Source organism: Physella acuta, unplaced genomic scaffold (genome assembly GCF_028476545.2).
Source record: "Physella acuta isolate Inbredline_101_S28 unplaced genomic scaffold, ASM2847654v3 ptg001328l, whole genome shotgun sequence".
Lineage (NCBI taxonomy): Eukaryota > Metazoa > Mollusca > Gastropoda > Physidae > Physella > Physella acuta.
Genome location: NW_026732843.1, coordinates 633707 through 648355, shown reverse-complemented (window position 1 = coordinate 648355; position 14649 = coordinate 633707). Strand labels below are relative to the sequence as shown.

The 14649-nt window shown below is 32.3% G+C and overlaps 2 protein-coding genes across 3 annotated transcripts in view; both read right to left on the bottom strand.

Annotated features, from left to right (window-relative positions):
• LOC131958447 (ragulator complex protein LAMTOR5-like) overlaps positions 1-14649 on the bottom strand; it is a 182498-nt gene that overhangs the window by 29509 nt on the left and 138340 nt on the right. The gene's annotated exons all lie outside the window — the stretch shown is intronic.
• LOC131958439 (ralA-binding protein 1) lies at positions 1103-14600 on the bottom strand. 2 transcript variants are annotated; one of them, XM_059323480.1, is made up of 15 exons: positions 14493-14600; positions 10400-10538; positions 9707-9836; positions 9332-9407; positions 8796-8928; positions 8415-8537; positions 7923-8126; positions 7544-7662; positions 6257-6387; positions 5767-5857; positions 5315-5425; positions 3804-5031; positions 3602-3685; positions 3052-3254; positions 1103-2757 (listed from the first exon to the last, which is right to left on the bottom strand). In XM_059323480.1, exons 2-15 carry the CDS (start codon positions 10434-10436, stop codon positions 2644-2646), a joined length of 2784 nt encoding a protein of 927 aa, XP_059179463.1. In that variant the 5' UTR covers positions 10437-10538; positions 14493-14600; the 3' UTR covers positions 1103-2643. The 2 variants fall into 2 exon arrangements, with proteins under 2 accessions (XP_059179463.1, XP_059179464.1); XM_059323481.1 differs by having other exon boundaries at positions 14480-14595.

Below are 14649 nucleotides of genomic sequence, written 5' to 3'. Positions count from 1 at the left end.
TTAAGGCAAATGATTAGATCTACTGTTAAAAGTAAGTATCGTACAAAACCAAAAGAGTTTGTGAAATAACGAAATACCACTTCAAAATCGAAATAAAGTTCTAAAAGAGAAATATCTAGAAAATTACAAAAAATATGTATTTTATTAAAACAGTCATTTAACAAATGTAAATATTTAGAAATCTATGTGACAACGATACTTAAAACTCCGTATTAAAATTTAACTAAAATTCGTAGATTAGCTCTTCTTTGATTCTTTCCCCACTACAATCTTAGGCCTTACAATTATTATTAAATAAATATATATAGGCCTAGAGACTATAAAATATTCTTAAATATTAGGCCTAATATAACAAATAATAAGCTTTATCGTTAAGATGCAGTTATCAGTTATTTTTACTAGCTAGAGATCCAAGAGGGGGATGGAGAATTTTCTCATCCTATACTGTACTCAATATTGCCAAATGTAAATTTAAATAGAACCTGTCCCTGATAAATTTTGTAACCAAATTGAAGGAGGCTTGCAGTCTTATTAGAATGACATTTATCATTTAATAATTCCACCCCCCCCCCTTTCCATCGTCATCATACATGCAACCACTGAACATGTCAAGCCTAAGATGATTTGTTTTTCAATCATGTAAAAATCACTACATTAAAGTTATATATTTAAATAATAATGTTAGTAGAACTGAGATAGCATGAGCACAACTGTGTTCTCAGTTATGATCTAGGTACATCACTGGTCTTATTTTTAGTGCAAACAAAGTGAAGTAATATTTTTAGTAGGCCTATCTACTTTAACGTTTTTTCATTGTATCATAGGACCTACCAACTGGAGATATCAGTGTAGCCATATGACTACATTATAATTTTATGCTTCAAACAATTGCATGGCTAGTTGATGGGAATGCTCTTTATAAACAAAACAACCATACATCCAGTGCTGAATTGTATCAATAGTTATTAGTTTTGTGTTTAAAAAGGGAACTGATGAGCTTTGATCTGTTGGATCCAAATATATTTTCAGTTACTTCCATGTGTAAGAAAAAATTCATACAGATTTATCATACAAAAGAAAATAGTGACAACCATTGCAATAATCCAAGTCAAATTCCTTTAATGAAAAATTGCACATTGTGATCAAGTTAATTTATGTATATTAAAACACACAAATGTACTATAATATGGATAGTGTACTATTTTATGGGTTTGTGCATAAAAGTTTTAAATTTTATCATGCAAGGAAACTATCACTTTTCTCATAAAAGCATTTATACAATGAAAATCACCACAACAACACATCATAAAATTTTATTCTTCATAAAAGAAAAACAAATGTTTTTAGAAAACCTTTCATCACACCTCATCAAATTAATACTCAAAATATCTGGCAGTAATTAGAAACAATATACATACCAGAATTTTTGTAAGGGGAAAGGCAGGCAAAAATACAAACAAAATTTAAAAAACTATTATATTTACAAGTAACCCTAATTAAAAAACATTTTAATTTAAAGTTTATAGCAAATCCATATACATTGAGTCCCTAAACTTACATCTAAATGTAAACCTAAGCAAAGTTTAGTAAATGATAACTAAGCATATGCCTATACTACTGGAATCAACAGCAGCAAATAAAATCTGCTGGTTACCTACCACTATTCACTCACACATTACATGGTTTGAGTACATTTTCTATAAGTTTTTTGGCAACAATTTACAACATGAACAACAAAATACAGATGTATTAGCAGTAGCATGCTCTATTACCTTTTTTTCATCCACTCTTTACCATTCAATAATATAGTTACAAATCACATTCACACAATTTAGTAATGGCAGGTTTGTATGTATGGTGTAAGCCTTTCTAATTAAACCACTAGCTTTTTAGAATATCTTGATTTACACCTCAAGCTCCTAAATGTTTAAAAAAAAGTTTTTAGATGGTACAAAACAAATAACCAGCCTAAATTGTGGAACCTGAATTATAACAACTCAGCATTTGATAATAAATTAGTATAGTAATTTTGTTGATAGGTTTTTAACTTTATTGTAAAAAGGATGATAAACTATATAAGGCAAACAATAGGGGTATGCTATAGGATTAAAATAAATTGCATCCATAGTTGACTAGAATAATTAAAACATTTCTCTGAACACTGCAGTAACAAGTGTTAGATTCTATTTTTACTTAAAATTTGACAACATAAAGTATTTACTGGGCAAGCTTTGTTAGGCAATAATGAACACAGCTTCTATCCTATAGGATTAGGGTTCTGAATGATCTTATGTTAGGAAAGATATTTTGCTCTTAGGGGTTAATACTAGGGGTCAAATTTAAAATTAACATTTTTTACAGCAAGTTTGGAATGTAGATATTTTCCTCAAACGAAAGAAATTCCTTGAAAACATTAGCGATATAAAATACTAGGTCTACAACAAAACATGTTTCCCACCCCACAAAACAAACAAAACGTTAATTAAATAATCTGTATTTAGACATTAATGTACAAAATAACTGTTATGATTTAATTAGCAATGAAACCCACAGCAAAAAAAAGCAACATTAAATGCATTATTTGATGATAATACAATGAGTTAAGCATTTCATTGAAATAGTTAAAACCAATGCTTTAGTAAATTAGCCATATGAGGTTTCTAAATGTTTCTGCTGAAGCAATCTGATCTGAAGTTTGACACTCAGGCAAATCATCCTTTCTTCATGAATTTTTTGACAAAGATCAGCATTCTTCATCTAAAAGATAAAAATGCAAATTTAAAAAAGTGTCAAGTGGAGTGAAACATATACACAGAGCTGAATTTTAGTAATGAATATTTAAGGCCAGCAGAATTAAAATATAGTGTAGAGAAAAGTAGGCCAACCGTTATTAAGGGATATTTTTGAGTAAACCAGCAAATAAAACTCATCACCATTTTGGTATAATGGTTTAAAATAAATCTAAGTACTTGACTGATCCAAATTTTATTGAATATAAAACAGAATTCCCCTAGTTTTAACCCAATGTGGCACTGAGTTTATTTTAATTACCTCCAAGTTCTCGTTGTCATTGAGAAGCTGACTCAGCAAATCCTGCAGGTCGTCTTCATCTTCACTCTCATCACTGGAGGATGAGCTGGTGCTCAAGTCTTCAAGGTCTGAGTCCTGCCTCAAATACTGGAGCTCTTGGATTTCTTGGGTCAGTCTTTCCATCTCACTGCGCTCAGTGGCAATCTTTTGTTTCAGTTCATCAGCTGGTTGAGATTTGAAATTAAATTAGCTTTATAAGTATAACTGCCAACATAAAGCGGTGGCTGGTTTTGCAGCAAGGTTTAAAAACATCAATATGCTAAACAAAGCGTTAGTGATGAACAAAGCAACTCTACTCCTCCCGTCCTGGTGTCATGTTAAATAAAAAAAAAGATACTTACTTTTAAAAATTATAAATATTTTGTAACATACTGAGCTGTTAATTTTTGTGCATCGTAATTTCTAACTTAATGTTAATATCTTAAACTTGATTTTTAATAAAAGTAATTCAAAATGAATCTCTTTGATATAACAAAGTAAATTAACTGATGAGGTTAATTAATAAGTTTACCAATGGCAAGCAATTCCTCTTTCTCCAGTTCTAGGGCATACTCCTCTTCTAAAAGCTGTTCAATGTCAACATTTTCTGGCAAGTCTAAAACAAAAATAGTTTCATTTTTAAAAGGATTTCATTAGACTGGTTAGTTTTTTAAATAAAACAAAATCCATATTTAAAAAATGTAAAAAAAAGCTGTACTAAAATAAATTATTACCAAAATCCTCTTTCTTCTTTTTCTTTTCCCCAAGCAGTTCCTCTTCTAGCTCTCTCAATTCTTCTGACTTCCGCATGTGCTCCTTCTTTGCTTCAGTATCCTCTACTGGGGGCTTTGGCTTGGGTATCTCAGCTTTCATTGGCTTCAACAAATCTGTAGACATGAAAGGTGGATTGGGTGGCTTCCTGTAGACATATTCAACTTTAGCTGCTGGTTTGGGTTTGTTTTCTTCCCTCTGGGGTTTGGGTTCTGCTGCATGAATCTGTGCAGTGGCAGCAGGAGCTTTAGGCTCAGCAGGTTTAGCTGGTTCAGCAAGTTTAGCTGGCTCCGCAGGTTTAGATGGCTCAGCAGGTTTAGCTGGCTCTGCAGATTTATCTGGCTCAGAGGGTTTAGCTGGCTCTGCAACCTTTTCAGGAACATCCTCAGTTTTGGTTGTCACTTCAAAACGACCTTTTACTTGACTGATAACTTCATGGGGTGTTGTTGAGATAGGTACATCTTTCTTTTCTGCTTTTTTGACAACTTCCTGTTCTTTGTTCTCAACTACAGCAGCCTGCTTTTCTATTGGCTCAATTTTCTTTTCAGTTACTTCTGCTTTATCAATTGCTTTTTGCTCTTCTACTGCTTGAGTTTTGTTCTCTTGGGGCAATACATTTTCTTTCAGATCTTTCTCCTTTGCAGGTTCCTTAATTTCTTGTTTAACATCTGAAGAGGGAACTTGCTTTTCTGATTCCGTGATTTTATTTGGGCTGGTCTGGGCTGATGCTAGTTCCTCTTTTTTAATGTGTTTTTCTTTGTCATTTTCAAGTTTTTCTGCAGTTTCCCCTGCCCCTTGTTCACTGGCTTTCTGTTCCTGTGGCTCCTTGCCCTCCTGCACTTTCTCAACTTCAGTCTTTACCTCTTCTTTCACTTTCTTTTCTTCTTCCATCTTTTTAATTTCCCCAATTTGAGGGGCTTTAGTTTTTTTGCTACTCTCAGCGAATGTAACACCTTTTTTAGGTTCTAGTGCAGCCTCTACTTGGACTTGATGTTCATCATCAGGTTGTTTCTCGACAACCGCAGCAACCGTTGTTGTGCTGGCAACCTTTGGGTCAGGTGCTGGCCTCAGGCTAAGCTGAAGGTCCTCTGGGGCACTGAGGGAGGGGATGGAAGCAGTGGATGACCTTTTAGCATCAGGGTTAGCTCGTCTCCTCTCTCCCATCTCAACATTTTTTTTAGCTGTCTTGATCTGTAAACATTTGAAATTAAATTCTACATTTTAAATAAATCTAAAATTAAAAATTCATTTTTTTTTGTTAAACCATGATAAATCTACAAAGACCTTTTAAAGTATTATGATGGATGAAGATAATACATTCTTTTTGGATGCAAAGAAAAATGGATTTTTACAGCTGGTTAATTTAATTTTAAAGGGTAAAATGCTTGGAGAAATAAATGCTATGTTACTTTGACAAACAGCTGAAATCCAATGAATAAAAAAATATAGCTAAAATATAAAGATGAACCCTGACCTTTCTTTTCAACTGGGTGACGACCCTTTGAACTTCCCACAGCTGGTCCACAGTGTCTGGGTCATCTCTGCCAGAATTAACTTCAGCGTGAAGTTGGTTCAACAAAGATTCCTGGTGAAAACAGATATAAGAACTTAATTTATCAGTATAACAAAGATTCCTAATGTAGATTCAATTAATGTATTGGTTTCACCAAAATACCTGTTCAAAACAAAATCAACCAATAAGTTAACAAGATGAGCACTAAAAATTTAATAAAAGCAATCCATGTCAGCTCAGCTTTTAAATCACTGACAAGTGAACATTAAACAAAAATATTTACATGATGCAATAAACGAAACAAAAAAAAGCAACAAAAGAAACTTTTCAACCTGTTGCCAATTCTTTGGCATGTGCAGGATATTGTATTTTAATAAACCAATATTGTTATACAAGTATGATTATGTAATTACCTGTTTGGCTAATTCTTCCTCTAAAGCCGATGGATTATCAGGTAGCTCTAGTGACCATTTAGAATGGGCAGGTTTTAAAGGTGGAATATATCTGAAATTTGTTTTCGATAAACTTCAAATTAGCTGGAAAAGTATATTTGTGAAAGTTAGATATGTATGTTCAAAATTTTATTTGATGTTTTAAAGCAGTGGTTCTTAGCCTGGGTTCAATAGAACCCCAGGGGTTGGCAAGTTAGTCTCAGGGGTTCTACAGAGGTCAAGACACACACACCCGACTCATCATCATATTTTGTCGGTGCGGATGATATAATTATTAAGAAGGCATTGGTGAATGTGCAAATGAAAATTGTGGGGTTTGACACCTCCAAAAAGGTTAAGAACCATAATTTTAAAGAAAAATACACAATGCTTTAAAAGACTTTACTGTACTGAAATTTTTAGTAATAATTCCTTGTCAAATGGTGTAACTGAGAAGTTTAGAACAGCTCACTTGCGCAAGAGTACATCTCCAAAGAGCTCGTTGACATTAGAGAACAGGACGTTCAAGACTCTGTGGCTGATCTGCATGGTTGGGCTCAGTACGATGCTCACATTCTGTAACGTCATTTTATTTTCCTTGTGCTGGCAAAATAATATAAAAACATAGATTGGAAACTGTAGAAATGTTGCTGATCTCCCTAAAATTGTGGAGAACTTTGTATAAATTGTTAAGTGAGTCAGCTCTAGTTCAAGCTAGTAATAAACCAGGAGTGATCTCCCCTAAACTTTCTCGAATATTATAATATAAAATTACGAGGGATGGCAACTCAGGACATAGACAATATTTGTTATCCATTTTTAATTACTTAAACTTTTTATAATAGAATAGAATCTCGTAAAAAAAAGAATTGCACACCAAGTGAAAAGTTTCCCTTTCAAACCTAACGGTCTATGGGGCAAGTGAAGTAGAGTTCACTTGTTTCTGTGACCTCGGCATATGAAGAGATAGTGTGGTCAGCACTATGCCCAGCCGCCTTTACTTTCCCTAACAGGAGTTAGGTACCCATCAGAGTTGGGTGGACTCAGGGACGGTCTACTGACTTGAACTCGGATTCGAACTGGAGACTAACAGGTTAGCAGTCCAGCTCTCTACCGCTAGACCACTCCGTCCCACACCAAGTGAACGCCTAATAATTTGTGTATAAAAGTGTGGGATATTATTAGTACTTTATAAATTTACATGCGTTTTTTGAGAAATCGGAAATAGCGTAAATTAGTACTTCCGGTCAACGTAAATTACTCAAAATGTGATAGAAGGTAGAGAATTAGATCTTTTACTTACGTGTGAAATTTCATGCATCTATCTAAAATAATACGCAACTTATAGGCTTTTGAAAAATTGAAAGTAGAAAAAGTACCACTTCCGGTTATCGGAAATCGCTCAAAAGTTGATCAGGATCTACGATTTTGATAAAATACTTGTATATGAAATTTCATCAACCTAGCTGTAACGATAATCAAGTTATCGTGTTTACACACAGACAGACACACAGACATACGGACAGAATTGCAAAGTCCAGTTTTCACGAGTCGATAACGCATAAAACGCCAAAACGTTTATATATTTGTATTTATAATTTTTGCCTGATTAAAATAAGTCCTCTATACTCCGGATGTGATGAAGGACTGAGGAGTAAAATGGTGAAAACTCAAAATTTAATGTTATTTTTGTGCAAGATTACAATACTTTCTCTATACTTCGTATATACGAGAAAGTAAAAAAAAATGCCAAGCTCACCAGCTCAATAACATGTGTCATATGGACTATCATCCAGCTAAGCAAAAGTCTGTTGCATGTTGGTAAGTCATTGATCAACTTACTGAAACCTTCAACTTTCTTCTTGTTACTTTTGTAGGCTAAATGAAGTAAACAATTACAATTGTAAGCACTGTAAAATAATATAGGGCCAATATTTTTAAAATAAATATAATACAAGGTAACCATTTATTTACTAAAAACAAGTGTGTATTAAATTACCACACAGTTTAAAAGTGAAAGTAAATTTTTAAAAGTTTGTTTTTTGTTTACTATAACTGACCGAAACAGGAAAAAAAAAACAAAAAAAAAACTAGAAAATTCTAAAACCACTAGAGTGTACAAAAGGAGAGAATCTTACTGGAAGCCTCTTCAAACTTTGGCATAAGGGCTGTGGTTAGTACTGGTTCTGGTAGGTCTCGTAAGAACTGCTTCAACAGGCTGGCAACAATGTTGGGCTCATGCTCAAACAGGTGAACCGGTTGCTGCCGGTTGTAGCAGTCTTTCAGGTGCTGAACTTTAGACTTGACGCCAGAGATTCTGTAGATTCCTTCACAAGCTAGACCTGAAAAGTGATACATTTAATTCATTGTATAGCTGTTTGTTTGATTTCTGGTTAAAACCTAAGCTTAGGTTTGAAAAATGGCTAACTAGAAACAGGAGAAAAGAAGGTAATGTAATGAAAAAAAAACATTGCAGATTTCCCTAAAGGTATTGTCACAGCTAAAGTCTACTTTACCAGTAGTCTTTCATGTTGTTGTGAATTTGAATTGTTGTTGATAATTATTAATATGCTTAAATGCTGCTTGAAGTAATAAAATAAAATGAAAGAAATGTATAGCTCAGCACTAACCACACTCCTCAATATAGTCTATACACTCTCTCACAATGGCTGGCAGCTCAATGCCATCATGGGACTTGTTCCGCTCCACTGCTGTAGCCAGGGGCACTCCAAAAATTGGATTCTCATTCAGAGCTAACAAAACAAATATCTTATAACTTACTATTTCATTCAACATACAGACTTTAAAAAAGTAACATTTTTATGTAACATTCATATACTTGAGTTAAAAAATTACTTTAATCTAAAATAACAAATTAAATTTCAGAAGTCATCATAAAACGTGATAAAATTTATAACATGAAACCTGTCTAAAGTTTTCATCATCCTCAAATAAATATGGAGAAATATTTGTTTTCCATGTTTTGTAAGTGTAAAATACAAAACTTTTACCAGGTTCTACTATGACTGTTCCAGTGTCATGGTGTCCAGCTTTTAGTTTCTTCTTGTCTTTTACTTTATTCTTTTTCTTTTCTTCTTTTTTCTTTTCCTTTTCTTCCTTGGATTCCTTTTCTTTCTTTTCTTCCTATTATACATGCAAAATTTAAAACAGAAACAAGAATAATTATCATAGCAACATAACTGATTGCCTTCAAGTTTATAATATTTCACTTAAAATTGTACATGAAAACACACAGTTGATTAAATAAACCTCAAGAAGTATTGTATAACTCATTCAAATAAGGCATCATATATAGTATATAGCATGATTTAGGAATAGGCCTTCCTGTATATAATATTATCACATAGTCTTTTCCCTAAGTGATAAGCTAAGGTAATCATGTGTCATGGTCTTGTCAAACTTAATATTTGACACACTTTAAAAATTCTACAGAATAATTCTAATAATTCTAATTATAAATATATAATCAAGGTGATGAATTAGACTGTTTTGTTTTTATCAAACACAATGTTTTCATGAGAGTTACCTTCTCTTTGGTTTTCTCTTTCCTGACTTGAAATTTAAAACTTGGAATAATTTTGTCCTTCTTCTTGCTTGGACTTCTGTACAAGAATTGTATGAGAATTATTAAAAAGCACCAGGATGTTATATACAGTATTAATTATGTATGTCATATGGTAGCAAATAATAAATACTAATGACCTATTTATAAATTACGTAATAGTCAAATAATTATTGTATTAAAATGTTGTAGGCCCACAGGAGTAATTGAATTTAAAACTAAGAATTGTCACAGAGAATCAACTAAGTCGACTAAGTGTAATGGTGGGAGTAGTTAATATATGTACATGTATTCCGGTAAATACAATTTAATTTACAAGGCTATCTCCAATATTCTCACCTGATTTCTTCAGCTAAAACTAGCCTTTCTTCCTCAGAATCTTCTTCCTCAAACATCTGATAGCCTTTTTCTTTCTTTTCCTTTTTGCCATCTCTCTTTTTACTGGAGTCTCTTTTCCTCTCATCTTCACCTATTAAGTGATAAATTAGAAGGAAAAAAAAAACAGCCTTCTATATGATTTGGAAAAGTTACTTGAATCAACTAATGATTGACAGATATTTTTGTATATGGTTTCACCATTGAGATAGGGCCTAGTCATTTCAAGTTATATATATATATTTTTTTTATTTTTATCATTGGATCATCCATTAGTGAGGTAGCACATTTTTTGCAGATCCCCTTTTTTCTTGCTATCAAATTTAGAATTTTGCTGTTTAATTACACAACTGCTTCCTAAAATCCTAGTTGCTTTCCTTTAATAAGGTAAATAATTAAAGTAATGTCCAAAGCTAGGCTGCATTCAACAAAAATATTGCCAATCACTGTTAAATAAGAACAATATTATTCTAGCATATCAATTTCATGATCAACATTGGTCAATTTTTTTTTATTTACATAAGTGTGAAGACACACTTCTCTCTCTAACCCCCCCCCCCCCCTCCTCAAGCTATGTGATGTCATTTATGCATAATCTTAAAATGAATAACTTAACATCAATTATATAAAATTTAGATGTGACAATTATATATTTACCAGCAAAGGTGTCAGCATCTTGGCTTTCAAAGCTCATGGTAAATGCAGGTATAAGCTAAAAATACTTGAAAAATGAAGGTGTGTACCAAGAGTTATTTTTATTAATTTCACAGCATTACATTTTGGTCTTCAACTCAATCTGTAATGAAAATAATTTTAAAAAAAAATAGGATGATAAACATTTATTTAAGTAATAAGTTCTTGAGTACAAATGGGAATATTTGCACTAATTCACCCATTTTACTGGGGTTTTTTTTTTACTATTTTTGTTAGTCAAGACCTAATGCTAGCAATGACAAATAATATTACTATTGATATAATCTAGGCCTAATTGGTACTAAAAAAAAGTAGGCAATAAGTAAGTAAGTCTTAGTAGAAAAATTAGTAAATTTTAGTTAGTAGCCCTACTACCAGTCTACTAACTAGTAGTTTGTGTTAGTAGATCTAGTAGGTAGTAGGGGTTTTCTTAGTACTTAGTAGCCATTTAAGGAATGATTATTCAAAGTAGAAACTAGAATACAGTGAAAAAAATAGTATGTTTTAAACTTAGCTTCAGTGACCTTCTTAGAATTACTTTTAAAAATGTTTAGCACAAGGAAAATGGATGGGTTTTCACGTTATAAAAACAAGCAATAGGAGGCAGAAAAACATTTCAAAATTTGCTTTGGAGAACGAAGGCTAAATTTAAAAGTTCGTTTCATTAAAATTAATAGAACTTTAAAAATATCAGCCAGAGCAGTACAAAAATGAACGGAATAGTGTAGCACTATTAGGTTTATCAGTCTTTGAAAAAATAAAGCAAATATTACAAGAAACTTTTTTATAAGACCTCCAAGGAAATGACAAACAAAATTTAAAAAAAAAACATGCGACCTCTATGGTGTTCACCAGTGAGGAACTTTTGCGCATAGATAGTTAAAAAGCCAAACCAGATTCGTAGCATGCTTAAAACACAAGGGTGATATAACAAGGTTGTAATGGAGAGGGGTTGCGTGTCATGACTGTGAGCGATAATAAATGATCAATTTAGTCTGGTGAAATTTAGTAATTTAGTCTAACACAAGATAAAGCCTTCAAAATGAGTGCCAAATGGTTTAAATATGAATGTCTATTATTTGGTGGTCATGTTTAAATTGTAAATTGAGAAAATTTTAGATTTAGCGGAAATATCTACAATATATGGCGCATAACAGACAAAAAATACTTGAACACTAAAATTAAGAATGTAAAAGAAAAAAAGAAATGAATATTGAGAATAGTCACTGATGTTTCAATCATAAATCTGTAGTAGGCTAGTAATACAAGTTATAGGGCCAACATAATGTCATTAAACTTAAACTCACACTATTCATAGATTTCTTATTTATAAATTTTGATTCTAGATCTGCTCTTTTTCCTTATGTCATATTGACTTGGAGAATGCCATAAACAACTTTCATGGTTTTATTTATGTGTACTATACTATTATTGTATCGTAACTCTGTCGGCCTACTATTTATAAGCCATAAGGAAGGCATTTGGCTTCAGCTTAGCTAGTTGGTGACTTAGTACTACTACAACTAGATCTAGATCTGCTATTAATTTATTATAGCCTATCTATACATACTATTACTATTACATACTAATTGATTTGTACTAAAACAGTAGGCCCCTAACTAAACATAAATCTAAAATCTTGATCTAGATAATGTAGATATAGATCTAGTCTAGACTACACTAGTCACTAGTAGTAGTAGAAGATGTATGTACATCTAGGGTAAAACTCCATTTTTGCATATTTTATTCCCCGCTTCACGTTCACTTCCAGTTGTGCGTATTTTATTATAAACACAACCAAAACACACAAAAACGTTAGGAAAACACTAGATCTACTTATTTTTTTATGAATGTGATTTTTAATTAGAAAAGGTAAAAAAAAACATTAAAAATCTGTTCCAATTAAATATCGTATGATCGTCAGCGGGAGAAAAATCCTTACATGGTCGCGGGTTCACCGTGAGTTCACATTGACTTAAATTATCAGCATACGTCTTAGCTAGGGCAATAGCTGTTTGAAATTGTGTTGGCCTCAGTTTTGGGGTCATTGTAAGTTCATAAATGTTTATTTATAGTATCATGCCTGGGAGATACTTATTGTTATAACAATACAAACTTAACCGCCTTGCAAATTGTGAGTTACGTTTACATACACGTACTTCACCCATTGCCATGAAAATTCTAACTGACACACAGCACATTCAATATTGAATATATTCTAAATTTGGATTTTTCTCAAGTTTTGACAAAAGTAACTTATCAAAATCTAAAACAAAAATCAGTCTCATTGTTTTTTTTATTTATTTTTATTCATTTATTAAAACAAAAATACAATACAAATTAATAAATTGTATTTTCCTAATATTTTGGTGTGTTTCGGTTCTATAATAAAATACGCTCAACTGGAGGTAAACAAGAAGCGGAGAATAAAATACGCTAAAATGGAGTTTTACCTAGATCTAGTAGTATGTACTAAGTATGTAGGCCTACTAGTAGTAGTAGTAGTAAGTACTAGATCTAAGTAGTATGTTATTAATTAGTTTGAGGCCTATGTTTATTGTTTAATGTAGTCTTACTCTAAGTCTAACCACTCTAAGTGAAGTCTGAGGTAAAACTCCATTTTAGCGTATTTTATTCTCCGCTTGTCGTTTACCTCCAGTTGAGCGTATTTTATTATAATAACCGAAACACATCAAAACATTAGGAAAACACGATTTATTTATTTGTATTGTATTTTTGTTTTCACAAATATTTAAAATATTTGATATTTTTAAAAAAGACTTGTTTGTGTTGTATTTTTATAAAAAGGCATTTGTCTCATGGTAAAACTGATACACTGTTAATTATTCTGTATTATAATTTTGTATTTATGCTATAAATGTACAAACTGTGTTTTTTAATTTGACAGTTTTGCCAAAACTGAAAAAAATATTTTTACTATAGAGTTGTATGTTATTTAAATTCATAGTAGTATGATAATAGATCTACCATCCTTCCCAATATTTTGATATATGTATCAAGTATGATTTTTTGCATGAGTAAATTTCTGACTTTAAAAAAAAAATGATGTGGGGTCAGAGGCGTAGCGACCCCTCCCGGCGCCCGGGGACAAAACTTTCAATTTGCACCCCCTCGAACTTTTCATTTGCACCCCCCTCAAACTTTCAATTTGGCGCCCCCCCCCTAAGGTCGGCGATATTTTTTCTAAAAGCTTGTCTGAACTCTGTCAACCCCTATTACAATTTATTAAAACCGTTTTCTAAAACGCGAAATAACGTCTAAAATTTGTTTTCTAACATTGCTTTTTTATAATGCAAAAGTGTGACATTGCACCATCTGATCCCCCCCCCCCCCTCATCACACACCGTCACAAAATTATGGACCCCCCTCCCCCCTATTAGTGTGACGTTATTTATGGACGACCCCTTATGCCTTTTAATACTTCTATTCAGTTTAGTTGAAATTGGAGCACATATTTGTACAAAGTGTGCATCTCTATTTTTGTAACCAACAAACAAAGCATTTCAGTCAGTCTCTTTGTTGTTTTTATTCATTTGTTAAAACAAAAATACAATACAAATAAATAAGTCGTGTTTTTTAAATATTCATTTTTATTCATTTGTGAAAAACAAAAATACAAATATATAAATCGTGTTTTCCTAATGTTTTGGTGTGTTTCGGTTATTATAATAAAATACGCTCGACTGGAGGTAAACAAGCAATGGAGAATAAAATACGCTAAAATGGAGTTTTACCGAAGTCTGATACAGAAGGGTCTCTTCAGTATGCTAGATTCAAGAATATTATTTATTAGATCTATCAATCTAGTTAAATCTAGATTCTAGATCTAATAATCTTTAAAGAGTCAGTGAAGAACCAAACAAGACAACTTCTCAACTTGGGAAGGTCGCAGACTTCTCGTCTCTGATGGCTGGGTCCTGGCTTTGTGAGCTTAGAACTGGATCTTACATTTCTAACATGCGTGTTGTCATTTTAAAAATCACTAGATTCTAATACTTGACTCTAAGAAATGTTATTCATAACCTTAATCACTTACTTCTGCTTTACATTCCCGTGTTTTTTTTAAGAAAAAGTTGAGCTCCTGAATTCCAGTATTCAGTATTGCTTTCGTTGTAGTTTATTTTCCTTGTTCATTATTTTAGCATTACTTCCCTTTGTAACAAATTATAATATCGAAATTTTGTTACGAAGCA